Source organism: Ciconia boyciana, chromosome 3 (assembly GCF_034638445.1).
Source record: "Ciconia boyciana chromosome 3, ASM3463844v1, whole genome shotgun sequence".
Taxonomy (NCBI): domain Eukaryota; kingdom Metazoa; phylum Chordata; class Aves; order Ciconiiformes; family Ciconiidae; genus Ciconia; species Ciconia boyciana.
In genome coordinates this window covers 484955-510604 of record NC_132936.1, presented here as the reverse complement: position 1 = coordinate 510604, position 25650 = coordinate 484955, and the positions used below count along the sequence as shown (strand labels likewise).

Below are 25650 nucleotides of genomic sequence, written 5' to 3'. Positions count from 1 at the left end.
TGATTTCAAGCGCCGGTAATCGCCATTTCCCCCTCCGCGGGGGGACCCCCAGGGAGGGGGAGCGTGTGTGTAGACGTGTGCTTATGGACATGCGTGTATGTGTGTGTATAGCTGTGTGGGCGTACATGTGCGCACATACATACGGTACGTGCGTTATGTACAGGGGTGCCTAAGTGTGTGTGCACGCGTGTGTGTAGGGGTGCGCACGCGTGTGTGTGTCTATAGGTGTGCACACGTGTGTGTGTCTATAGGTGTGTGCACACGTGTGTGCATACATGTCTGTGCATTATGTACATGTGTGGAGATACATGTGGTTTTATGTACAGGTGTGTAAGCGTGTGCATATAGGTGTGTGCACTGGTGTGTGTATAGTGTGCATGTCTGCATATACATATGCATACATGTGCATATATGTGTTCTTATGTACAGGTGTGCCTAAGTGGGTGCACATGTGTGTATATAAGTGTGCACACATGTGTGCATATATGTGTGCGTATGCATTATGTACATGTGTGCACATACATGTGTGCATATGTATAGGTGTGTACACGTGTATGTGTATATATATAGTGTGTGCATGTGTCTGCATCTACATGTGTACGTGTGTACATATACATGTGTTCTTATGTACAGGTGTGTGTGCACACATGTATGTGTATATAGGTGTGTACATGTGTGCATACATGTCTACATATGTACTTGTGTGCAGATATGTGTGGGTTTATGTACAGGTGTGTAGAAGTGTGTGCACACGTGTGTATATAGGTGTGTGCACACTGTGTGTGCATGTGTGTATATAGGTGTGCACATGTGTGTATAGTGTGCATACATGTCTGTCTACATATGTATATGTGTGCATATACATGTGTTCTTATGTACAGATGTGTGTGTGCACACGTGTGTGTTATATAGGTGTGTATGTGTGTGTGCATATAGGTGTGTGCATACATGTCTATACATATGTACCTGTGTGCAGATATGTGCGTTCTTATGTACAGGTGTGTATAAGTGTGTGCACACGTGTGTGTACGTAGTGCCTGTGTGTGTATAGGTGTGCACACTTGTACAGTGTGTGCATACGCACCTGTGTATCTATGTACACGTGTGCATGAATGTATGTGTATGTATAGGTGTGTGCATATGTGTATGTGCACATGCACGTGTTCTGATGTACATGTATGTGCGCATGCATGTGTTTACAGCTGTGTGTACCCGGTTGTGTATACGTGTGCTTTTCTGTACATGCGTATGGATGTGTATCTGAGGACGTGTGTACATGTGTACACGTGTGTTCTTATGTACAGGTGTGCATAAGTGTGTGTGCGCACGTGTGTGTATAGTGTGCACACGTCTGCATGTACATACGTACCTGTGTGCATACCCGTGGGTAGGAATGTACGTGTGAATGTATAGACGTGTCTGCGCGTGTCCTTATGCACACGTATGTACACACGTGCGTGTGTGTACGTGTGTTTAGAGGCTGCGTACGCGTCTGCTTTAGGTACACGCAGTACACGTGCGCAGGCACGCGTGTGTCTGAGGACGCGTGTGCACGCGTGTGTCCCCGTGTGTGCGCGCACACGCGTGTGCCCGTGCGGGGGTGCGCATGCGCCCGGTTACACGCGCGCGCGCGCGCGCGCGCACACACACACACACACACACACACACACACACACACACACACCCCCCCCCCCCCCCCTCCCCGCGTGCGCGGCGCAGGGCGCGCCTGCAGGGGGCGGGGCCAGCAGGGGGCGGGGCCCGGGCGGTGCACGCGCGGCGCTGCGGCCCGTTGCCGAGGCGCCGTCCAACGGGCGGGTGCGTTGCTAGGGAGCGGCGGGCCAATGGGCGCGCGCGTTGCTGTCGCCAGGCGGCGCGGCGGGCCGGGCCGGGCCGGGCCGGGCCGGGCGGAGGGATGAGGTGAGATGAGCGGGCCGCGGCGGCCCGGCAGCCATGGAGATCCGCTGCGGGGGGCTGCTCTTCAGCTCCCGCTTCGACTCGGGCAACCTGGCGCACGTGGAGCAGGTGGAGCCGCCCGGGGCGGGGCGCGGCCCCGCGGCCTGGGGTGCCGCCCTCCCCGCCGCCGACTACGAGTTCAACGTCTGGACGCGGCCCGACTGCGCCCACACCGAGTATGAGAACGGCAACAGGTGAGGGCCCGGCGGGGGCGAGGAGAGCCCGGGGAGGGGGGGGCTGGCGGGTTGGGGGTCCCCCGGGGCAGCTGGCAGGGGCAGGGGTGCCCTGGGAGCGGGGGGTGGGGAGGGGAGAGGCTCACGGGTCCGTGCCCGTGTGTCCCCCCCCTCCCCCCGGGGATCCGGCAGGCTGCTCGCGGGTGGCCGGCGAGGTGGGGGGGCCCGGGAGCGGGGACCGGCGGGCTCGGGGGCCCCAGGGCCGGGGCTGACCCGGCGCTGCTGTCCCTCCGCAGGTCCTGGTTCTACTTCAGCGTGCGGGGGGGGGCCCCGGGGAAGCTGATCAAGCTGCACATCCTGAACATGAACAAGCAGAGCCGGCTGTACTCCCAGGGCATGTCCCCCTTCGTGCGGACCCTGCCCGTGCGGCCCCGCTGGGAGCGCATCCGCGAGCGGCCCAGCTTCGAGGTACGGGCACGGGGCCTGGGGGCGCGGGCCGGGGCTGGGGGGCCCTCGGCCGAAGCGCGGCGACAGGCAGGGAGAGGGCCCTGCGTTCAGGGTGGGGACAGCTCTGGGGACGCGAACGCCCCTCGCTCACCGCGGCGGGGCGGGGAGGCTGAGCGGCTGGTTTGTACCTTGGTGGCCTCATGGGAGAGGGTGGGGGCTTAGTGGCAAAGCCCCTTCCCAGGGCCGAGCACTCGGGAGAGGAGGACCCAGCAGCTCCCCTCTCTGCTGGCCGTTTGGGCCGGGGCACAGGCTCTTGCCGGGTGATTTCCCTGTTGCGTGACGGGGGAACTGTGGAACTGCTCTCAAAGCATGTCTGGGGCTTCCCTTCCCCTTCATCAGTTGTCAAAGTAGCCAGTAAATGGCTCTTCGTGGCAACAAGCCGTGCGGTGTCAGAGTGCTGATGCCCCTGCGAGGGGAGCGGAGCGGAGCGGGCCACAGAGCGGTGAGGTGAGAGCCCTGGGAACCGAAGCCAGCAGGAACGGCTGTAGCAGCGGGCTGACTCTCGCAGCCCCGTTAAGCCGTTTGGTTCTCAGACAGGGGTTTGCTGGCCCTGGCGTTTTCTGTCTTCGGTCTGGTAGGAGCTGGAGGGGAAGAGTCGCTTGAGGGTGCTCTGGGTCGTCCTTGCTCTGCGCACGCTGCTGTGGGGAGGCAGCGACCCTCCCAGTGTGCCCCCCCGCTTCCACCCCACGCAACAGGGGCCAGAAGGAATCTCCCATCCCCTGGCTCAGGACAAGATGACGCCCGATTTGGCCTGTGCCAGCACCAGGGACAGACACGACATACAGCTGGGCTTTGCAAGCACTCGCTAACTTTGCGAAGAATGCTGAAAGAGAGTAGCTATTGTTCAGTCTCGGAGCGCCAGCAGGTGGGCACGAGGACCAGAAGGAGCCCTCTGGGTTTCCCAGAGAGCTCTGCCCCAGAGCCAGGCATGTGGTGAGGCTTCGGTGTCCCTCCAGGGACCTGTGCCTGCACAGCGGGGCGAGCGGGGAGCCAAGGGCTTTGTAGGAAACAGCCCGGCGTTTCAGGGACCCGAGCGAAGCGGGCTGGGATCTGCTGGGAGCTCAGCTTTGATTCCCGTGCGGTTAGAGAAGGGCGAGCGGCTGCGGGCACCACCTGATGCAGGAGGGAACCAGCCTGGCAGTGCCGGAGGAGAACCGCGGGGGCCCGCGGTGGTCGCGGCTGCCTGGCCTGTGCCCGGGAGGTGGCTCTGCATGGCGTCGGCTGGCTGCTGCTGGGGCCGCGCCTCCGCTCAGCCTCTGCTTTGTGTCTGTCCCAGATGGTGGAGACGCAGTTTGTGCTGTCCTTCGTGCACCGCTTCCTGGAGCACCGCGGTGCCACCACCTACTTTGCCTTCTGCTACCCCTTCTCCTACACGGAGTGCCAGGAGATGCTGGCGCAGCTGGACGGTCGCTTCCAGGAGTGCCGGCACATGTCTCCCAGCAGGTGCGCACCCCCCGCGCCCCCGTTCCCGGCCCTCGCCCGCTTGGCTTTGCCCCCGCTGTAGAAGCACAGTGTTGTCCAGCTCCGGCTGTGGCGGGGTGGAGGGCAGGGGGGGGGGTCTCTGTGCCCCCCACTCTCCCCGGTAGCTGCCTGGTGCTTGCTCCTCTGGGCCTCAGCTCTGCACGAGCGGCTGCAGCAGCTCCCCCCGCGCTCCCGAGCATGCGCTTCCGAGGGGCTTCCAGAGGGTCTTTTATCGCTTCGGGCCGCATCCCCCTGGCATTCCCAGGGGCAGGTTCCCATCAGGTGGAAGAGGCTGAGGAGGGGCTGTGACAGAACTGCAGCCCTCGGTTTAAGGAGAGGCGGTTCTCGGAGGCCGAGACCTCGTTTGCTTTCCCCCTCCCGGCTGCGGGAAGGTCGGGGCATCTCTCTCCCGCTGCTCCCTTCCTCTACAACCGCTGTCACAGAGGGAGATCTCACTGCTAAGAGCCAGCCTTAGCACCGGGCTCTTTGTGGATCGTGCAAGGAAGTTCCTCTGACCTCAAGAATTTCTTCTCAGAAGTCAGGAGAACTGAACGCCCGGCTGAGGGGGAGGAGGACAGTCAGTCTTCAGGTGTCTCTGTGGATAACTCTCTCCCGCAGCCCCTCCTGGCCCCAGAGACTTTCCGTGCCGTGGGGCTGGGATCATAAATACTTTTTCTTAGACGAGGGGTGAGCGATGGTTTATTGAAGGGGGTTTGCTCTTAAATTGTCGTGCGATGGAGAACTACAAGAACTTCAGAACCCGGCAGTCAGTCGGCAAGGGTCTGATGGTGACGTTGTAGTCTCTGTGGGTCAAACTCGCGTACTGACAGGGACCCCTGAGCCCCCTGGGGTCGTGGCAGGGCTGGGTGGTCCCGACCAAACCCTTCCGCAGGAGACCCCCGGCTCCCTCGGCACAGCAGGGTTTCCCCGCCTGACCGGTCTCGCGTGGCCACAGGGGGATGGCCTGGCTGTCCGATGGCCGCTAGCACCTCCACCGGGTCTGGCTGTGCAGGAGCCGCTCACCCACCGCTCCCTGCAGTCAGGGGGGCCGGGCGGTGTGGCCCCAGGGCCTGGGCCACCGCTCTTTACTCCGAATGAGCCGCTGCTCGGGAGCGCTCGTGTTCCTGGCGGACTCCGAGGGGAGCCAGCAGTGCCCAGCTCAGCTGCGGATGCCTGCAGGCAGCAGGAGAGGGTTTGGCGGTTCTGGTCGGGCTGGGGCTGTTGAACCCCTGGGGAGCAGAGTGAGCAGGGCCGCGGCCCTGGACAAGCGGCTAGAGGGCTGTAGGTGTGGAGAGCGTCCCCCTGCCCAGCTGGGAGCCCCCTTCGCTCCTTACAGGCATTTCCAGCCAGCTGCCGGGCTGAGGCTCGGCGCCCTGCCCCTCGGTTCCCGGCTCAGCCAGGACGGCAGCTGCCCCAGCCAAGCCGCTTTCTTCCCTGGGGGGAGGCTCTGACCCACGCGTTGCTGGCTGAGCACCTCTCCTCGCCCTGCAGCCCCCTCGACTCCGTCTATTACCACCGGGAGCTGCTCTGCCACTCCCTGGACAAGCTGCGAGTGGACCTGCTCACCGTCACCTCGTGCCACGGCATGCTGGAGAAGCGGGAGCCCCGGCTGGACAAGCTCTTCCCAGACACGACCACGCCGCGGCCGCGCCGCTTTGCAGGGAAGAGGGTGAGCTGCTGCGCCAGCTTTGGGGCTGCGTCGGGGACGGCGAGCGTGGCCAGCAGACTGTGCGATGGTCCATGTGTCGGGGCCTTGCTGCCGCCCTCGCGTCTCTGACTTGAAAGGTGTCGTGTCCTGGAGGGCGGGAGCGTGAGGCTGGGTGGAGCAGAGTCTGTGAGATCCTGTGTCGAGGCATGGGAACCAGTAGCCTGCCAGGAGCCCCAGTGCATCCGCATCATCTCAGCACCGTGAAATGCCCTCTGCTAGCACCACGCGCGTATTCCTCAGGGCAAAAATTAGCGTCTCGACCCCCTAGGAGTTTTGTTCTGTCCTCCTTTTAATGCCATTGCTCCGTTAAGCTGTGAAAAAACCGATGGAAGTGCTGTATTTGGGGCGTCAGCCCCTGCTGCGGTAGGTGGGCCCTGCCTGCTAGGGACAGGGACAGGACGGGAGCTCCCTCTGCAGCTGCGCAGGGCTGGGGCGGGCGGCTGGGGGCTGCAGGCACATCTCTTGCTGAGAAGCTCCCACCGAGAGAAGGGCTCTTCAGGAGGTGCTTTACGTCGTCGTTCCAGTCAGGCTCATTCCCCACTCTGCGGGATCGCTCCGGGCTTTTCCCTGGGGCGCTTCTGGGGCTCTGTTTCTCTGCCTCCTGTGCTCTGGTTTCCCCAGGTAGCAGGCTGCGGGGTTCCTGTCCCTTTAGTCTCGCACAGGGATAACCAGCCTTATTCTGAGCAGGACCTAAGAGAGGCACTGGGTAGAGAAGCCGCCAAAAACTCTTGTGTTGCCGCACCCGGTACCTAGTTGTGTGCTCCACGTAAAGGCCTCGGCTCCCCCTTGGGCAGCAGGGTGCCTGGCTGCGGCGCAGCAGAGGAGCACCAGGGAGCGTTTGGCCCCTTGGCTAAGGCATCGCGGCACCTCAGGGCAGGCAGGAACCTGCCCATCGCCCCTGTCTGTTTGCCCCCAGGTGTTCTTCCTGAGCAGCAGAGTCCACCCAGGAGAAACGCCCTCCAGCTTCGTCTTCAACGGCTTCCTGGACTTCATCCTGCGGGAGGAGGACCCCCGCGCCCAGATGCTGCGGCGGATGTTCGTCTTTAAGCTCGTTCCCATGCTGAACCCTGACGGGGTGGTGCGAGGCCACTATCGGTGAGTGAGCGCAGGCTGCAGCTGCAGCTTTGTCAGGGCCCAAGCTGGGCCCGTCTCCTGGTTTGGAGCCCGCTGCGCGTTTCGCGATGGCTGTGAAGAACAGTCCCAAGGTCCCGCGTCAGTAGAAGAGTGAGCTGAGGCCCGCGGGCTGCAGCAACCTCTCCCTGCTACCCCCCGGGATCTCTGGCGAGAGCTGGGGGCTGCTGTCGGCTGCGTAGGTCACCTCCTGGATCGGGGCTTTCTAGCTGGGGCGAGCAACGTTGCCCTGTGCTTCTGAGGTGCTCAGACACCGCCCTGTCCTTGCTCTCCCTGGCGTGTCAGAGCTGGGCCAGCTTCAGGGAAGAGGGAGGGAGATCGCTCGGGGCTCTGTCTCGCCGAGGCAAGTGCTGCTCCAGGAGAGAGGTTCTCAGCTGCTTTGGGGCAGAGTCTCTGCCCGCTTGCCCGCGAGGGGATGGTTCGGCTAGTTGTACTCCAGGACAGAGCCCAGAGCCTCAGCCGTTAGGAGGTAAGGTCAGGTCTGCCTTTGCAGAATGGACGGCGCTGCGCAAAGGACCTCACGTCTCCTCTGCTCTCTCTGCAGAACTGACTCCCGTGGGGTAAACCTGAACCGCCAGTATCTCAACCCCGACGCCGAGCTGCACCCTGCAGTGTACGGGGCCAAAGCTGTCCTCCTCTACCACCACGTTCACAGCCGCGTCCTGCCAGGCTCTCCTGACTGGAGGACGTACGTCTCGCCACTCAGCACCAGCTCGCTAAGCACAAAATCTTCCAACCATTCCGTCCGCAGCAGCGCCCCGTCCCCGGAGGCAGCCCTGTCGGAGCTGGAGAAAGCCAATAACCTCCGCAACTCACCCAGCGCCTGGCGTGCCGGCACGTACTTCAGCCCTTCTCAGGAACCCCGGCTCTCGGGATCGCCTGCCGCCGAGCTGGGCAGGAAGGACCAAGCTGTCTGGATCCTCCCTTCCAGCCACACCGTGGAGCACTGTGAGGAGGAAGCCAGGAGGCCTCCGCCAACACCTCTCCCCGAAACCATCCTGCCCCAGGACAGTGGGCTGGCCTACTACGTCGATCTCCACGGGCATGCCTCCAAGCGCGGCTGCTTCATGTACGGCAACAGTTTCAGTGACGAAAACGATCAGGTGAGGGCAGGGGGGAGGAGTACAGAGGTGCTGGAGCAGGCTGGGACCCTCTCACCGCTCTGCCCCCTCCCCAGGGTCCCGAACGCTCCCTCCCACTGCTGGGAGAGGGGGTGGGAGGTCCTTGTCACGCCAGAAACTGAGCTCCCTGTCGGGATGGGGCTGGTGCAGGGATCACAGAATCGTATAGGTTGGAAAAGACCTTTAAGATCATCGAGTCCCACCGTTAACCTAACGCTGCCAAGCCCACCACTACACCATGTCCCTCAGCACCTCGTCCAAACGGCTTTTAAATACCCCCAGGGATGGTGACTCCACCACTGCCCTGGGCAGCCTGTTCCAGTGCTGGACAACCCTTTCCGTGAAGTAAAATTTCCCAATATCCAGTCTAAACCTCCCCTGGCGCAACTTGAGGCCGTCTCCTCTCGTCCTATCACTTGTTACCTGGGAGAAGAGACCGACCCCACCTCTCTCCAGCCTCCTCTCAGGCAGTTGTAGAGAGCGATGAGGTCTCCCCTCAGCCTCCTGTTCTCCAGGCTCAACACCCCCAGGTCCCTCAGCCGCTCCCCATCAGCCTTGTGCTCCAGACCCTTCCCCAGCTCCGTTGCCCTTCTCTGGACACGCTCCAGCCCCTCCATGTCTCTCTTGGAGTGAGGGGCCCAACACTGAACACAGCATTCGAGGTGCGGCCTCACCAGTGCCCAGTACAGGGGACGATCACTGCCCCAGTCCTGCTGGCCACACTATTTCTGACACCAGCCAGGATGCTGTTGGCCTTCTTGGCCACCTGGGCACACTGCTGGCTCATATTCAGGCGGCTGTCGACCAACACCCCCAGGTCCTTTTCCACCAGGCACTTTCCAGCCACTCTTCCCCCAGCCTGCAGCGTTGCATGGGGTTGCTGTGACCCAAGGGCAGGACCCAGCACTGAGCCTTGCTGAACTGGATGGGCAGGGGGCAGGCAGGATCAGGCAGCGTCCCCCGGGCAGGGCTGGAGCGTGCAAGATGTGGAGTTGGGCAGAGTGGGCCCGGCCTCGGCCAACACCTCAGTGCATCCCAGAGCTCGGTGCTGGTAGTGCTGGAGCAGGACGAACAGCCAAGGGCTCCCCCCAGAGTCATCCTCTCTGTGCGTCGCAGGTGGAGAGCATGCTGTTCCCCAAACTCATCTCCCTGAACTCACCTCACTTTGACTTCACGGGCTGTAACTTCTCAGAGAAGAACATGTACGCCAAAGACAAGCGGGACGGGCAGTCGAAGGAGGGCAGCGGGCGAGTGGCCGTCTACAAAGCCTTGGGGATCATCCACAGGTAGGCAAACCTCCGCGCGCGTGCTAAACCTCCGTGCCAGCTGGTCTGGCCCAGCCCTCCTCCGTCACGGAGAGGCGAGGTCTTGCTGGACACAGGTTGTTAGGGAGAGTTGAAACCGCTTCTGTGGGTGCGGCCGTGTCCTGCCCGGCTCTCCGGTGGGGTGGGACTTGCCTGTTGTCTGAACCGGCCAAGAAGAGCGTTATGTGCTCGGTGTAGTGCGGGCAGAGGCCAGGACCCGGCCGTGCCAGGTACTGCCGCGTTGCCGAGCCGCAGGCGTTGGTCCTGCTTCACAGCCTGGCTCCTTTTCCTCTTGTACCTCCTGTCCCTTCACATCCCTCCTGCAGCTGCTCTGGCTTCTTGTCCTAGCTGCCGTAGAGCTGTTTGCGCGCTGCTTTCCAGGAGGAATTCTCCTCTTTCCCAGATGGACCTTCATACATTTGTGTTTAGCTGTAATTAAAACCTGTTTAGCTGTAATGGGCTCAGCTTCCCCAGACCTCGCATGCGAGATTGCCGTGCAAGATTCCAGTCTCAACCAATCCCGAGTTCTGTGAGTCGAGGATCTTCGTGTGACCCGTAGCAACCATGTGCCTCTCCCCAACAACGGATGGGATATTTTTGGCCTGTTTCTGTTGTGGTTGCTGGGAACGTAAAAATGGCTGAACTAATCAGACCAACAGCCTGTCTTACCCTGTTTGGCCCCGGTGGTGGCCGGTTGCAGATGCCGAGGGAAGAGTACAAGAAGAGAAGTGGGTAATGCTTCTTTAGTAGATGCTGCATTCCCCAGGAGTCTGTGGTTTGAGGACGTGTGGAAGTAGTGCCAGGCTTCCTGCCAGCCCCGGACTCCCCCAGAAACCCCTGTGCCCCTTCTGAGAACAGCGGCTCTCTGCGGGCGCAGTTTCATTGCTGGCTTAAGCTGGCGTAGGGCCAGGCTGCCAGCAGACATGGTGCCTCCCTCGGATCCTTTCTCCCCCCCGTTTCCTCAGCACTTGCTGCGCGCCCTGCTGCTTCTCTGCGCCTGGCCGCAGCCTGGGTCAGGGCACGTGCTGATCCAGCTAAAACCAACCCTGCGATAACAAATACACGAGTTTTTTAGGCTCAGGTTGCTGGCGTAGCTTGCTCTGTGCCCATTTGCGGGAGCTGGCAGGGAACAGCCCGTGGTTAATCCAACAGGGACATCCGGAAACGTGGCGGGCGTTCTGCTGGTGTCGGGAGTGCGCTCGGTGCCTGTGCCGTGCGGTACTGTGCGGGCACGTTGGATGGACAGGGAGGGAGACGCGCTGGTTTTCGGTGGGATTGGCAAGCTGAATTGTCTCTGAGCAGTCGGTCAGATGCAAACGATCCTGGCTGGCAGCTCCCCGTCACCCTCTTCACCTTCCCGCCTCCGGAAACGTGCGTCGGGAGGGCCCGCTTGGTGGTATCTCAGGGACCGAGGTGAGGCTGCCCGGCCTCTCGGTCCCTGGATGGTCTTTTCTAACAACAGATGCAACATTTGCCTTTCTCCCCCACACACTCCCCGTCACCTTCTGGAGACGACCGAGAGGAGCCCCACAAGGACCGTGGCAGCCCCTCGGCACCCTTGGGTGCTGCCCCTTGGGGCCCATGGGCTCACATGGGTCGTGTTTCTCAGGAGATCCCTGACTCGATTATCCTCCGTTTCTGGTGGTTTTCCTCCTGGAGCCCCATCTCCAGGCAGAGCAATCCTCCCACCCCGCCTGCCGCTTTCTGCAGTGGAGCTCCATCACGCGTTCCCCGTCGGCCGGCTGGTCTCCGGGTACGTCTGTCCATCTCCTCGAGTACTGGGATGGACCATTCCTGCAATCGGAGGACGCTCTCCTGAAAAACCTGCCACCTTTTCTGAGCTCCTTTGTCCTTCAGAGCTGTCTCCAAGGGGATCCCCCTTACTGGTGCCCTGAATTAGCCAAAATCTGCTCTTCTGAGGCCTAGGGCCTGTGCTCTGCCACTCTCCTCCCCTCGAGATCGTGAACTCTGCTGTTTCCTGGTCACTACGGACAAGGCTGACGTTTATTATCACATCCCCAGCTACCAGGTTCCTCCTTGTCTGCGGTCCAGCTGTGCATCACCCCTGGGTGGCCCATCCAGCACCCGTACACCCATATCGGGAACTTGTTCCCCAACACCCTCCAGAAATCGGGAGGACTTTCCAGGGATAGAAGCAGTATTTAATGGATGATTTATTTTATTTTTTTCTTATCAATGCTGAGCACAGGTGAATTTCTAGCACCCATTGCATTGTGCAGGAGAGATGCACAGAGTGACCGGGAGCCACGTGCAGGCATTCATCATGTATCTTAAAAGCCATTAAGGTGCAGAAAGATGAAAGCTCAGAAATAAAGAACACAGTAAGACAGCAAATGGAGAAACTGTTTGCGTCCCTGGGGCCAGTTTACAAAACTCGGTGCCCACCGGGACCCCCAGGTCCGTCTCTGCAGAGCCGCTCTCCCCCGGCCGGCCCCGCGCTGTGCGGCCGCAGGGTTATTGCTCCCCACGGCAGGGCTTTGCCTTTCCCTGCAGGAGCGTGGGGAGGTCCCTGCCTGCCCCCTCCTCCAGCCTGGTTAGTCCCTCCGAGGGCAGCGCGACCCTCTGGAGCATCACCCCCAGCTCTGCATCCGCCGCTGCCTCGGCACCTCGGGCACCCGTGAAGGGGCTCAGTAGCCTGACACCCGGTATCGGCACACCGCCAGTGCCGGGGCTCCAGCCGGGCTCTGTGCCGTGCTCGCAGCCTGGCGTGTCAGCCAGCGTCCAGGCCACCTCCCCGTCCCCTGGCATCGCCTGTCCTTCGTCTGCTCGCCTGCGTGGGTGGGGTTGGAGACGGTGTCTAAAGCCGTAAGCCATCGCCCACGGCTCTCCCCTCGGCCTCGGAGCTGGCCGTTACGTTGTCGAAGGCTGCCGGGCTGGTTACACGCGGTTTCTCCTTTGGAAATCTGCTGGCTGCTCCCAGGCACCTTCTGTCCTTCCTGGGTCTCCAGGATTATTTTCTCCATCACCTTCCCCAGGATCGAGGTGAGGCTGACCAGCCTGTGGTCCCTGGCTTTGAAGACAGGGGTGACGTTTGCTTTCTTCCCGTCCTCGGGACCCTCGGTCTCCAGGACGTCTCTCAGATAACCGGCAGCAGCCTCTCCGGCACGTCCTCGGCTCCCTCGGCACTTGCGAGGGCGTCCCGCTGGGTCCCACGGCCCTGCGCCTGCCCAGGCCACGCAGCTGCTCCCGGAGCTGCTCCCGCTCCCCCGAGGGGACGTCTCCCTTGCTCCAGACTTCCCTCTGCTCGCAGGGGCCGGGGATCGCTGCACACAGAGCTCGCCAGCGACGACTGAGGTGAAGAAGGCGTGGAGTACCTTGGCCCCCGTCAGTCGGCAGCTGGCTCACGCTCTCCCTAGTCCTCCTCCTGCTACTGACACACCTCTGGAAGCCTTCTTGCAGCCCTTCTCATCCCTCAACAGATTCAGCTCCGGGTGGGCTGTGGCTTTCCCAGCCCCATCCCTGCCCATTCGAACAGCATCTCTGTGTCCCTCCCAGGGCACCTCTCCCTTCTTTCACCTCTTACGTGCTGCTTTTTATTATCCAAGTCCCGTCAGGAGCTCCGTGTTCATCCATGCAGGCCTCCTGCTGCCTTTGCTTGACTTCCCGCGTACCTGGGTGGACTGTTTTGGAGTTGGAGGAGGTGAGCCCTGAGGATGGATCGGCTCTCTGGGCCCCTCTTCTCGCCAGGGCCCTGTCCCGGGGGGCTCTTCCAAGCAGATCCCTGAAAAGACAAAATCTGCTCTCCCCAAGTCCAGTGCTGTGATCCTGCTTTTTGCCTTGTTCCTTTCTCTCAGCACCATCGCATGGCCACTGCAGCCACGGCTGCCCCTGACCTGCACACCCCCAACCCGTTCTTCCCCGTCTGCCGGTACGAGGTCCAGCCGTGCCCACCCTCAGCACCCCTGTCAGAGTAGCCCCGCAGGCAGGGCTGCTCCTTGGAGGTCCCACTGAGTCGCTGAGGAGATGAGGCACCTCTTGACGGCACGGCGGCATCGTCAGCGTGTGGCGAGTTCCTCGGGAGGTTGGTGTCCGCTTTCTGCTTTCTGGCTCCCGCCCGGGGGGAGATTGGTAGGTCTCAGACGGCTGGCCACGTCAGCCCGGAGGTTAATTTGTCTTTAGCTGTCCTGACAAAGTCCCACTGCCCAGCCGGGCGTGTCTTCGGGACCTGGTGGTTTTTAAAGAAAATTGGTCATCGTTGTCGTTAACGGACAAGGTTGACGTCGCTGCAGCGTGGCGGCTCCAGGGCGCCAATCTTCTGCCGTTTCCGTTTGACGAGGCTCAGCCCTGCTCTGGCCCCCTGAGCCGAGCTCCTGCCTTGCTCCCCGCGTGGTGCCTTGCCCAGGCAGCCGAGGAAGGCTGTCAGTCCGTCTGTCAGTCTGCAAAGCGCCAGGGCCGAGCTGCAGGGGTGTGGAGCAGGCAGCGTGGGGCCGGGCGAGCGAGGGGGAGCTGTGCTGGGCCACAGGACCCTCTGTCTCTGGAGAGGGGTGATCCGGCACCCCTTTTCCAGCCCCTTGGCAGCAGGGGGGGGCACACGGGGAAGGGCCCCCGGCCCCACGGTGATAGCCTGGGAACGGGTGGCTGGAGAGGGTGCGATCCCCGCTGCCTTCTGGAGCTCACTGAGCTGCCTTTGGTCGGCCTCGTCCTGCTGGTGGGGTGTCGCGGTGCCGTGGTGGTTAGCCCTGTGGGTGCCAGGACGGCGTCGGCACACCGTGGCAGATGTCGGCGAGTTTCTGCCGTCAGCAGGCTGTGCGGCAGGCCTTTCCCAGCGGGTGCCCCTGCGGCTGGGCTGTCTAACGCCTCCCTCACGCCGATCTTCCCGCGAGGCTTCGGCTTTGCCAGTTTAATTGAGTTTCCTCAGTGAGAGCTCCCAGTTCCCCTTGCTCGTTACCCACGCTCCTGCTATCGGCTTGCAAACTATCAGGATACACGTCCTGGCCATATGTGTTTTTGCAAATGCCTTGGCTCTGCGCGTTGGCCGCACAGCACGTCCGACCCTCCCCTCCCTCCCCTCCTCCACCACTGATCTCCTGCCCCCTGCGCGCTCCCGGCTCTGCCGGCAGCAGGCTGGGCTGCTCCTCCGTGCGGGGCTCGCCGGGGCAGACCTTCGGTGTTGCACCCGCAGCTCCATCCCAGTGACGTCTCGCTGGGTTTTCCCTGGAAGTGGAGAGACAAGAAGATGACTCTCTTGCCCTTTCCCTGAAGTCCTGCAGTCTGTGCCACGTGGGTGGTCCAGTGTCTCGTTGCCAGAAAATCGGTGCAGCGTGAGGCTTTGCTCCCCGGGAACGACGTGCCAGGCGTTCTCCCATGCCCTTTGTGCATCTCTTGCCCTGTCCTTAGCGTGAACTCACCAGGGATGGCTGCAGACCCTTTTAGGGTAACCAGAGAACATCTTTTGGTAGTTGCTTCACCCTGAAAAGCAGCTGGGGTGTCCCTAGCAGCTGTGGGCGCCTTGACTGTTGATTTAAGATAGGAGGTGGGTACTCTGGTGCTTTGGGAGCTCGGTGCTCAGTGATCGTGGGCCGCTCCTGCTCTCCAGCTCCCCCATGGCCAGTCCTTTCTTTGGCATTGATTTCAGAGTCCAGTTCCTTGGGTCCTGCGTCACGGGTGCCTCTCCCGTCCTCGGCATGCCTCTGGCTTCCACCTGATGGCCAACTGCTTCTTTTTTTACCTCCTTTATTCCTACCTCAGCAGATGAGAAAATGCAGCGCGCGTGAAGCAAGGCGCAGCAAGAGCTGCGGCTCAATGGCAGCGGTCGCGTCTTCTCTCCAGACTCCCCCCAGAGCCTCCCCTCCCGGGGCTGGGGGGGGACGCTGGCGGCTCACAGGGGTGACCCCAGCTCTGCTTGCACGCTGTCGTCGCAGCAGTGGTGCTCCTGTGCTCGGCAGGCGTGGATCCGTCGGGTAACGTGGGCTTCCTTGTGCTTCGCAGCTACACGCTGGAGTGCAACTACAACACGGGGCGCTCGGTGAACAGCATCCCTGTGGCCTGCCACGACAACGGGCGGGCCAGCCCGCCGCCCCCTCCCGCCTTCCCCTCCAAATACACCGTGGAGCTGTTTGAGCAGGTAAGGGGGTCCCCAGCAGTGGGGTGGCCGGGTGTGCCCAGCCCTGCCCTGCCCCGCGCGCTGCAGGCAGCGCCTTCGGCACCCAGGAGGAAACTCTCACGTTCTCTCCTGCTTCCGCACTTGCGTGTCCCCGTGAAAACTCCTGCGCCAGTCCATGGTGTGGGTTTAGAGGGGTGCGCGGGACACGGGGTGTTCTCAGTGTCAGGGCTGTAACCTGTCGGTACGTCCCAGCCCGTCCCGGTCTGTGGGGCCGTCTGTGCCTGTCCCCACCGCTAACCCTGGCCCAAAACGCTTTGCTCGCTGGCTGGGACCGGAGGCGTCTGCCCTCAGCCTCTGGGGCAGCCCAGGGTTGTCCCCGTGCATCTCGCACCAGTGCTGACGCGTGGGGTCCCCGTTCCCTCCCCGCGGAGCGTGGGGCCGCCTGCTCTTGCGTAGCCCGCAGCAAGAGGCGGTGGGTCCCTGCGGCCGTGGGCGCCTGACTCACCCTTGCCACGCTGCGCGCCCGGAGAGGCTTCCTAGGGGAACGCTCCTCCCGCCGGAGAGCTCGATTGGAGCCTGGAACGGAACGGAACGAGCTCTGGGGGGTTGTCTGGGACTTGGGGTTGGGGTTTCATTTCTTTGTTTGTTTTCCTGCCTCAGGTCCCAGAGAGCTGCTGCTCTTTCTCGAGGCCTTTCTCACCGGTTGCCTCTTGCCCTGGCAGGTCGGGAGAGCCTTGGCTGTGGCAGCGCTGGACATGGCAGAGTGCAATCCCTGGCCCCGGATCGTCCTGTCGGAGCACAGCTGCCTCAGCAACCTGCGAGCCTGGATGCTGAAGCACGTGCGCGGCATGAAGGGCGCAGGCGGGGGCCCGCGGAGGAGAGGAGGTGCCAGGACCCCCCCCAGGAGCTCCACGTAAGGGCCTGCCGGGTTGAGCGTTCAAGAGCTGCAGGATAACGCCAATTAGAGATGATAAATGTACTCCAAGTGAGTTACCCTGCAGCTAACGAAGCCAAGATTTATTTGCTTGCTTTCCCACCTCGTCAGGGCCCGGGCTTGTCCCTGCGGTTTGCTTTGGGAACTGCAGGTGTAGGTATCCCTGAGCTCCAAGGCGTTTGCGGGCGAGAGCAGCACGCCGCTGCGCAGGGTGAAGCTGTCTGGGATTCACCTGCCCCAGTAGCTGGGAAGGGATCATCCGCCTGCAGAGAGAGCCAGCGTCTCCTCTGCTTCCCCTCCTCTCTCTCCCCAGCCCAGTCCCGCGCTGGACTGGGATGGAGCTGGGACTGAGGGCGAGGGAGTGGGAACTCTGAAACGATGCTGCTGCCCCGACGCTGCCAGGACAGCGACGTTACAGTGTGGGGGACTGGGGTCTGCCGCCGCTTGTGACGTGGGCTCCGTTCCCGGCCCCAGCTGCTCGCCAGCCACCGGGGGTCTGACGGAGACGGCGTCTCCGCAGCAGCCGCAGCAGCAGCCTGACGCTCGGTGCCTGGGCTGGAGCAGCGGCGCAGAGCTGGCTGGGAAGGACGGGGGGCGCGCAGAGGGGCTGGTGGAGGGGAGCCCCTCCCCACAGAGCCGGGCTGAGCCTCCTGTTTCTCATCCCCGTCCAGCGGGCTCCCCACCTCGGCCTCCGATAACGCCCTGTCCCGCATGAGGAGCTTCAGCAACGGCACCAGCGGGAGCGGCAGCAGCCAGCAGGACTCGCCGCAGATCAAAGCCTCCCCCAGCTTCACCTTCAGCTGCAGCAGGCCCTCGGGTCCGGCCGCTGCGAGCCAGAGTCCTCAGAAAGGCAGCGCCAGCGCCCCGGCACCGGGCAGAGGTAAGCTGGGCCGGGGACCTCTCGTGCGCTTGTTCCAGTACCTGTCGAGCTGCTGTGCGAAGCCGCAGCCCTGAGGAGAGTTCTGTGCCAGCGTAACCCTGTGCTTTGACGTAATAAAAGTGGTTTTGCGTGGAAGAAGTGCGTGTGAACCGCCGCCCCGTCCCCTCGGAAGGGTCCTGGATGCCGTGCTCAGCTCCGTGCTCCGTCCCGAGCGGAGCGGCCCTGGCTGGGTCAGGACAGACACCGCACGGCGAGACCCGTGGCTTCTCCAGGGAACCGCGGGGGGCCCAGCTGAGCTCCTGCCCACCGGCTCCGCAGCCCCTGGCTGGGCAGAAGCTGCCCGCTGCTTCCGCTGCACCGAGATTAGAGGGACGCTGTGGGCTGCCGGGGGAGATGGCCCTTCCCGCGCCGGCAGTGCAGGTGCCCGGGGCCAGGGCCAAGGGGCTTCTGGAGAAGCCAGCACGGAAAACCTCCGCTCGACTTCCCTCGGCCTCAGCCACTCCCAAAGCATTCCCGAGGCCTGCGGGGATACACCGAAGTGCCTTTTCCCGTCCCAGGCACTGCTGAGCAGCAGTCAATCGTGGCACGTGGCTCTGGTCACAGCGAGGCAGGCTGGCAGAGCTGAAATTAGTCACTGGGGGCTTTGAACACGCGGCGAGTCCTGTCCAGTGGGGGCCGACTCGCAGCTCCGAGCTGCCAAGCCGCCTGCAAGAAAGGCCCCGGCTTACCGCCCCGCCGCCAGCACCCGGTGAGCCCTGCGGCTGCACCGCGCTCTGGCAGCGGTGGCTGCCAAAACAAGGCAAGGCTGCCCGCACCGGGCAGGGGGCTCAGTGCCGCTGCAGGCCACGGCAGGGAGTTCGGTGCTGCAGCCGGCTGGGTGCCCCGTGCTACTCTGTGGGCCGGTCCCGCAGGCCCCCGGCTAAGGAAACGGGGCTGGACTGGGAGCCCCAGTCTGCTGTGGGGCTCCGGGCCCCAGTGAGCACCGTGCTCTGAAGTATCCCAGTGCCCAAAGCTCGGAGGTGCGTGAGCGAGGGTCCGCTTTTGGGGCGGAGGGGGCTGCCTGTGTGACTCTGGGTGTGACTCTGAAGCTGTCGTTGTGTCAAGGCTCCGTGTACTGGTGCTGCTCTCGGGAGAGATCGCTGCGTTTCCCACTGTCGGCTTCTTTCTCGTGCTCCGCCTGTGTTTCTCGCGTTGCTTCGTCCTCCGTGTTTGCTTTCCAGCACTTTGTAGTGACTGTTTCTCATCTGCCATGAGAACATGGTGGGGAAGAAATAAAAGGCTTATGTTCTCATGGGCACGTTGTAACGTCTGTTCCTTCTGTGCATGCTCGGCCCACGCCGGAGCCAGCGGGAGCAACCCACTGGCCCCAGCCCCGGCTGCCAGGGGGTTGGTGACGGTCGGGTGCGTGAGCAGGAACAGACCTTGTGGGGCTGGAGGGGAAGAACCCGTCTCCGTAGGACGGGTCAGCGTCGTTCTGCCTCCCTCGCCTGCGCTCTCCGCTTGCCGGCTGCCGTGCCGGCGGGTGCTGTCTGCACGGCCGCCTCCGGCAAGGCGAGCCGTGACCGGCAGAGCCGAGTGCCTGGTGGGGCACTCTGCCCTCGCGCCGGTGGAGTCCCGGCCGCCCGGCTCTTGGGACTGGGACGTGGCTCTTCCTTCCCTGGCGTCACCTGGCAGCTTGACCTTCTGCGTGCCCGCTCTGACTGGCACCCCAGGCACCCCCTGCGCTGGCTGCCGGCAGTGCCGCCACTCTCCGAGCGTGAGGGCCCCGGCAGCGCTGGCACTGCCGCGTCTGGCCCGGGAACACTTTGACCCTGTGGGTTTGCCTTACGAGCCCCACGCTGCTGCCCTCCTGCCGGCTGTCCTGTCCCGGGGTGGTGCCGGGATGCTGTCACGGACTCTTCCTGCCCCAGGCAGCGGGGAAGGAAATGGGAACGCTGAGATCCTGCCGGCTGCCCCAGCCAGGCGTGACGAGGCGGTGGTTAGACGGCGCAGGATGAAGGCACCGTGCCCCGGTCGTGTCCCATCCTTCCCCTTCCCGCACGCACGCTGCTGAGATCGTTGCCCACGTGGAGCGGGCAGGAGCCTGTCCCCACAGGCCGGACGTCGGGGTGAGGACTAGTGCCCAGCCGTCCCCACTAGCCGTGCCCCGAAGGCGAGGGGAGGCCGCTCTCCTGCCGTGGCCCTGCAGGACAGCTGTCCCCTGGTGATGGCCGGGTTGCATAGAGGACGTCCTGTCCCGGACCTGCTGCTCGGGCTGGGGCCCTGACAGGCGTCAAAGATGCGAGCGAGCCCTTTCCTGGTGGGCTCCAGCCACAGCCCTCCGGCGTGGCACGTGCCCGAGCTGTCTGCTGGCCGCCGCTGCCGGCACCAGGCCCCCTGCCCTGCTGTCTCTCCTCCGTGCCGGCCGGCGAGCCCTGGCTGCGGCAGGGACCGGTGTCCCCGCGGACACGGTGGGGAGTTCACCCAGCCGGCTGTGGGGCTGCAGCCCTCACCGGTGGTCGGCGGAGCCACGGGCGCTGCTGGGCCAGGTCTGGTCTGGCAGCTGCGGCACCTGAAAAGGGAGCCGGGGAGGGGAAGGGCAGGCGTCTGCGCGAGCGTGGGCGGCGAGGGCGCAGCCTGTGCCTGCGTGGTGCTGCCGCAGGAGCCGCTTTCCCAGAGGGCTGCTCCGTCGGGCTCTCCTCAGACACCCCACGCTCCAGCCCCGACCCTCTCCGTGGCTCCCGCTCCAGCCTGTCCGCGTCGGCCGAGCCCCGGGGACCCCAGACCGGACCCGTGCTCTGCCCGCGGCTTCGTGAGTGCCAGGGTGGGGGGGGGTCTCTGCAGGACCCCCCGGTGACCCTCTCGTCTGTGCAGCCTCAGCTGCCACTGGCCTTTGCCGGCTGGAGTTCATCACCGAATTGTGCCGTTTCAGTTGTGACAAGTCACCCATACAGGTACCATCGCCGTCACCCGTACAGCCACCGCCCAGGGAGAGCGATTCTGCACGCCGCAAACCTGCCCCGGCACAGACTTTGCCGCAGTCTGACTCCTGCCTGCTCCTGCTCACAGGCTCTCATTTGCTGTGGGGTCCACCGTCGTTCGTGGCTTGCTCCGGCGTTTCACGTGTTGTCCGTTCCCCAGGGACGCTGTCGTGGTTTCACCCCGGTGGGCAGCTCAGCCCCCCCCTGCTGCCGCCGCTCGCTGCTCCCGGTGGGACGGGGAGAGAATGGGAAGGGTAAAAGCGAGAAAACTCCTGGGCTGAGATAAAGGCAGTTTAACAGGGAAAGCAAAAGCCACGCACGCAACGCAAACCCATCGCAGGCGGGTGCTCAGCCCTCCCCAGGAGAGCCGGGCTCTGCCGCGCCTAACGGTGACAGGGGAAGACAGACGCCATCGCTCCGAACGTCCCCCCTTCCTCCTCCTTCCCCAGCTTTTGTTGCTGAGCGTGCTGTCCCGTGCTCTGGGATGTCCCTTGGTCAGAGGGGTCGGCCGTCCCGGCCGTGCCCCGTCCCAGCTCCTCGCTGGGCGAGGAGGAGAACAGCCCCCGGCACCGTGCGAGTGCTGCTCGGCGGTCGCGTGGCCGGGCGTGCTGGGGGCTCGTGCTCGGCGTGCTGCCGTCCCTGTCCCCCAGGCCGTTCTCTCCAGGTGCGGGGCCCTGCCTTTGCCCTCCAGCTGCCCGAGGTTGCTCTTGCCCCGCTCCGGCAGCCTGCGCAGCCCTGCCGAGGAAGGGCAGCCCTCGTGGCCTCGGCTACTTCCCCACCGCGGTGCTGCCCGTGGCCTTGCCGGGGGCACAGCCCAGCCCGGCACCCAGCCAGCCGGGGCAGGTGCCAAACATCGGCAGCGGTGTCGGCCCTTGAGGAGAGCCCCTCGTGCCCGGCTGCCCCGCAGCCCCCGCTGCGGACCACCGGCTGCCAGGCCCGTCCCAGCTCTGCCGGCGCGGTCACAAGGACGCGGTGGGAGACCAGGCTGGAAACTTTGCTGGACTGGGGTTAAACGCCATCCAGCCGCCGCCTGCTCCCTCCAGGCTTCTCCTCTGCCGCCCCGAGGCAACGGCCTGGCTGTGCCACATCCCGAGCGGTGCTCACAGGCACCGTCCCCGGGCTTAGGCAGTTCTGTCCCCCTGAGGGCCGCCCGGCACAGCCGGTTCAGAGCCCATCACACCAGCAGGGCCAGGAGCGTGAGCCAGGATTGAGCCCCGGCTCCCTGCAGGCTGACCCGGCACGTCGCCCTGCCGCGGGCTCGGCGCTGCGGTCCTGCCCCGCACAGCCGTGCCCGTCCCCGTTAGCAGCCCTGCCTGCCTCTGCCTGCCTCCCACACCGCTGCCGAGCGCCAGTGCAGGCACGAAGCCCGGTCCTCGGCCGCAGCTTGTCCTGCGGCAACCGAGCCGCGTGTCTGTGCTGCTGCTTCTGGCTCCAGCTCTGGTTCCCACCAGCGGCCCCGGCCCCACGCTGAGCTGTCGAGTGCCTGTCACGGTCCTCCCCGCCAGCGCTTCGGCAGCTGCCAAATCGGCTCCTCTCGCTCTTGGGCTTTGGGGCTGTGCCTCGTGCCCGCGCTGCGGTGGGGGCCCCGGCCCTGGTCAGGCCGGCGGGCAGTTCTGTCCCAGCTCTCCCGGCTAAAAGGACACACAGCCGCGGCCGGGCCCCACGGGGGACGGGAGCTCGGTGCCTGGCTGCTGCAGCCACGGGGAACGGTGTTGCTGTGGGGGGAGCGCCGGCCCGCCTGGCTCCCCGTGCCAGCGGGGGGCTGCCGGCCCCAGGCACGCACCAGCCTGTGCCCCGGGTGGGTGTGGGGAGGCGTCGACCCCGATGGCCACCGCAGGCCGGTGTGGCTGCGCACCGCGGCGGCTCTGTGTGCCCAGGGCAGGCAGCCAGTGCCCCTGCCGTGGCTCACAGCCCCCCCACGCTGACCCCGGCGCGTCCCTGGCGTGGGCTGAGCTCTGTCTTGTTTGTCACGCAGGGACCCTGCCGGCGGGCACCCGGGCAGCGCCAAGCACCGGCACCAGCCACGGACCGCGGGAGGCCCAGCGCGGCGCAGGAGAGCCGGTGGCTGCCCACGGCACGGCACTGCTGCAGGTACCGCTGGGCACCGGTGGGGCCTGAGCCAGGGAGGGGGCTGCCCCACGGCCCCGCCAGCCGGGCCCGGGGTCTGGGGAACGCTGGGGGACAAACCCGGACAAACCCGCACCACCCCAGCGCGTGGGGCGCTGCACAGCAACCGCCCGCGCTGGCCGGGGAGCTTCCCAAAGAGTTTGGAGACCCCCGCGCCCTCCCCCCCCCCCGTCTGTGGGGCTCTGCCAGGAGTCTCCGCATTTTTTGTGCATTTTTCCCGAGCCCTGCGGACACTCGGGTGGCAGGGGTCCGGCGCCACAGGACCCCCGGCAGCCGTGGGGGGCTTCTGCAAGACCGGGCACCGACCCTCTTCTCCCTTCTCCTCCCCTCTCCGCAGGCGCTCCCCAAGAAGCCAGACGCCAGGAGAGCCCCGGAGCAGCCCGGGTAGGTGCTGGCGTCGGCCGTGGCGCGGGGCCAGCCCGCAGGCCCCGATGGGGGGGCTGCAGCCCCCCCCCCCCCCCGCTGCCAGCAGCCGCCTCAGGAGCGGCGTGTGGTTCTCCCGCAGCCCGGGGGGGCCCCCCCTGCGCCCCAGCCGGATCCCCGTGCGGAGGAAGGGGGCAGCGGCCAGCCAGAGCCTGCCGGGGCTCCGTGCCGACAGCACCGCAGCCCGCCGGGCCGGGAAGCACAGCCACAGCGGGCCCCGGGCCTCGCAGCCAGGTAGGGAGGGCAGCTCCGCCGGGCCCCACGGGGCGGCCGTGCCCCGCCGGTGGTGACGCCGGTCTCTTGTCCCCGCAGGGCTCTGCCGGGAGGCCCCCGCGCCCCCCGGGGGGGAGCAGAGCGCCGAGCGACTCTTCCTGTGCGGGGGCAAGGGGCTGCACCCCCAGGTACGGCCCCGCCGCGTCGGGGGGCTGCAGCGCGGGCAGGGGGACCCCGGCCCCGCTCTGCCCCGTGCCGGCAGGGCCCGGGCCGGGGCCGCGGCGCTGGGGAGGGGGCTCCGGCCCCTCCGCCCCGGCCCCGCTCCAGCCCGCTCTCCCCCGCCGCAGCCCCCGCCAGCCCCGGCCACCGGCCCCCCGGCGCTCGGCTCCTACCGGCAGCTCCTCTTCTTCTGCGCCGAGGCCTGACCGCAGCCACCGGCGCCGGCCCCGCGCTCGCCGCGCCGCGGGGCAGGGCCGGGGCAGCCCCACGGCCGCTGCGGACCCCCAGACCAAAGCTGCACCCGCGCGGAGCCCGGGCCGCGGCCGCGCCGGGGACCCTGGACCCGCTCCGCCGCTCGGCCCCTGCCCGCCGGGCACCGGGCACAGCCGGCACCGTGCCGACGGCGGCACCGCCGGCGTGCCGGGGCCCACCGCGGCTCACCACGGATGGCGGGCTCCCCCTGCCCCCCACCGCACCCCCGGGACGGCCCCGCTCCCTCCCCGCGGGCCCGGCGGAGGGACGCGGCGGCGGCGGCGGGAGGTATTTTTAGGCCACACGGTTTTGTCCGGTATTACTGCGTTTGCATTAAAGGTTGCTCGGAAGAAGCCGGGCCCCGCTCCCCCGCGGCCGTTACGGTGCGGCCCCGCGGGAGGGAGATGGGTGAGCGGTGCCGGGGCGCTGCCATGGTGCGCGGTGCCGGTGCCGGTGCCGGTGCCTGGCCTCACTCCTGCTTCTTGGGGTTGTTGACGGCCACGTAGTGGTAGAGGACGACGAGGAGGAAGAGCGACACGCCCAGCATGTTGGCGAAGATGGCGAGCTGCACGTCCGTGATCATCCTGCGGGGCGGCCGCGGTGCTGACACCCCCCGCCGGGACCGCCGCGGGCGGCACCCGGGCCCCCCCCCCCACCGGCGGGATGGGACCCCCCCCCCCGTGCGGCCGGGCCCCTCGGGCCTCGCCTGGGCCGGACGCGGGGCAGGACCCCGCTACCGCCCCCGCCCGGGACCCGCGGGCAGACACCGCCCCCTCCTCCCCTCCCCCGCGCGGGGCAGGGCCCGGGACCGCTCCCCCTCTCCTCCCGCCCCCCCCCGCGCTCACGCGCTGCCGGTGCCGCCGCCGCCGCTGCCGACACGTCTGCTGCGCCGCGCGCGACTTCCGGCCGCGGGGCACGGCGGGAGGGGCGGGGCCACGGCAGCGCGGCCCGGCTGGGGAGGCGACGTCACCGCCGCCTCGGGGTCCGCAGTGACGCCATGGCCTGGTGCCGGCCACGCCGTGACATCAGGGCCGCCTCAGGGCGCTCTCCTCAGCCGCGCGCGCAGTGACACCCCAGCCCCGGGCTGCCGTGACGTCGCAGCTCCTGGCCTTAGGCCCGCAGTGACGTCGCGGCCTGGCCCCGGCCCTGCGGTGACGTCACGGCCCGGCTCGCCCCGAGGCCCCGGCGGGGGCTGCCGGCGGGGGGCGGGGCCCTGCCCGCCCCGGGAACCGCCCCCCCCCGCCCCCCCGCGGCTCCGGCTGCCGCCCCGGAACGGCCCCACCCCGGCGCGCGGGCGGGGCGGGGCGGGGCGGGGCGGGACCCCCCGGTCCCCCCGCCCCAGGGAGCCCCGGAGCCCCCGCCCGCCCCCGCCCGCCGCCACCGCCGCCGTCTCCATACAAGGGCCGGGCGCGGGGCGGGGGCGGGGCCCGTTACCGCTGCTGGGACGGGGTGCGGGGTGTGCTGGGCTGTACTGGGCTGTACTGGGATGTACTGGGGTGTGCTGGGGTGTGCTGGGCTGTACTGGGATGTACTGGGGTGTGCTGGGATGTACTGGGACGTACTGGGGTGTGCGGGACGTACTGGGGTGTGCTGGGATGTACTGGGATGTACTGGGCTGTACTGGGCTGTGCTGGGTTCGGGACAGGACAGCCCCCCCAGGGTCCCCGCCGGTCCTGGCTGGGGGTCCCGCCCCCCCCCCGCCCCGAGTCCCCGTGCCCTGCGCCCTCGGCCGCGCTGGGGACAGAGCCGGGCCCCTGGGGGACGAGGCCCCGGCCCCGCTGTCCCCTCCCTGGCTCTGGCTGGGGTCCCCCGGGGCACAGCACAGCCGGACCCCCGGACCCCCGGACCCCTTCCCAGCACTGGGCACGGGCCCAGCCCTGCCCCGGGCTGAGCAGCGCCTGCCCCACGGCCCCCCCCGACCCCCACGGCCCCCCGTGGCCCCCACGAGAGCGCAGGCGGGGGTGCCACCCTTCCCCTGGGACAGCCACGCCTGGGCGCGCGGCCAAGCACAGCCCCGGCCCCCCGTGTCCCCATCCCCCGGCCCCCTCCGCCCCCTCCCCCCCAGCTGCCGGCAGCTGTTTGTGCTTAACCCACATTCGCTGAGCCCCAGATAGCGGCGGGTTCCCGCGCCGCTGTGCCAAGGGCTGTGACGTCATCCTGGGGCTGGGGCCAAGGTGTGATGTCACCGGGAGGCCGTTACATCACTGCACGGGCTGGGGA

The 25650-nt window shown here is 65.9% G+C and overlaps 2 protein-coding genes across 7 annotated transcripts; one reads left to right on the top strand and one right to left on the bottom strand.

Moving 5' to 3' along the window:
- Positions 1 to 1830: 1830 nt before the first annotated feature.
- On the top strand, positions 1831 to 23773 carry AGBL5 (AGBL carboxypeptidase 5). Of its 6 annotated transcripts, XM_072858095.1 has the most exons (15): positions 1838 to 2147; positions 2423 to 2594; positions 3910 to 4076; positions 5586 to 5763; positions 6719 to 6897; positions 7478 to 8036; positions 9171 to 9340; positions 15308 to 15443; positions 16145 to 16335; positions 17028 to 17236; positions 22172 to 22287; positions 22661 to 22707; positions 22829 to 22980; positions 23059 to 23147; positions 23307 to 23505. In XM_072858095.1, the coding sequence occupies exons 1-15, from the start codon at positions 1951 to 1953 to the stop codon at positions 23382 to 23384; spliced, it is 2640 nt and encodes an 879-aa protein (XP_072714196.1). In that variant the 5' UTR covers positions 1838 to 1950; the 3' UTR covers positions 23385 to 23505. The 6 variants fall into 6 exon arrangements, with proteins under 6 accessions (XP_072714195.1, XP_072714192.1, XP_072714193.1 ...); XM_072858092.1 differs by lacking the exon at positions 22829 to 22980 and having other exon boundaries at positions 1837 to 2147; positions 23307 to 23769; XM_072858093.1 differs by having other exon boundaries at positions 1837 to 2147; positions 23059 to 23505.
- Positions 23724 to 24520, bottom strand: OST4 (oligosaccharyltransferase complex subunit 4, non-catalytic). The gene is made up of 2 exons (XM_072858097.1): positions 24276 to 24520; positions 23724 to 24014 (listed from the first exon to the last, which is right to left on the bottom strand). Exon 2 carries the CDS (start codon positions 24011 to 24013, stop codon positions 23900 to 23902), a length of 114 nt encoding a protein of 37 aa, XP_072714198.1. The 5' UTR covers position 24014; positions 24276 to 24520; the 3' UTR covers positions 23724 to 23899.
- Between the last annotated feature and the right edge of the window lie 1130 nt (positions 24521 to 25650).

Bases quoted from the DNA above. Each gene is read 5' to 3' on its own strand.
- AGBL5 (XM_072858091.1), top strand. From the start codon at position 1,951: ATGGAGATCCGCTGCGGGGGGCTGCTCTTCAGCTCCCGCTTCGACTCG. The intron at 9,341-15,307 runs GTAGGCAAACCT...TGTGCTTCGCAG, and splicing joins GCCTTGGGGATCATCCACAG to CTACACGCTGGAGTGCAACT. The intron at 17,237-22,171 runs GTAAGCTGGGCC...TTTGTCACGCAG, and splicing joins CGCCCCGGCACCGGGCAGAG to GGACCCTGCCGGCGGGCACC.
- OST4 (XM_072858097.1), bottom strand. From the start codon at position 24,013: ATGATCACGGACGTGCAGCTCGCCATCTTCGCCAACATGCTGGGCGTG.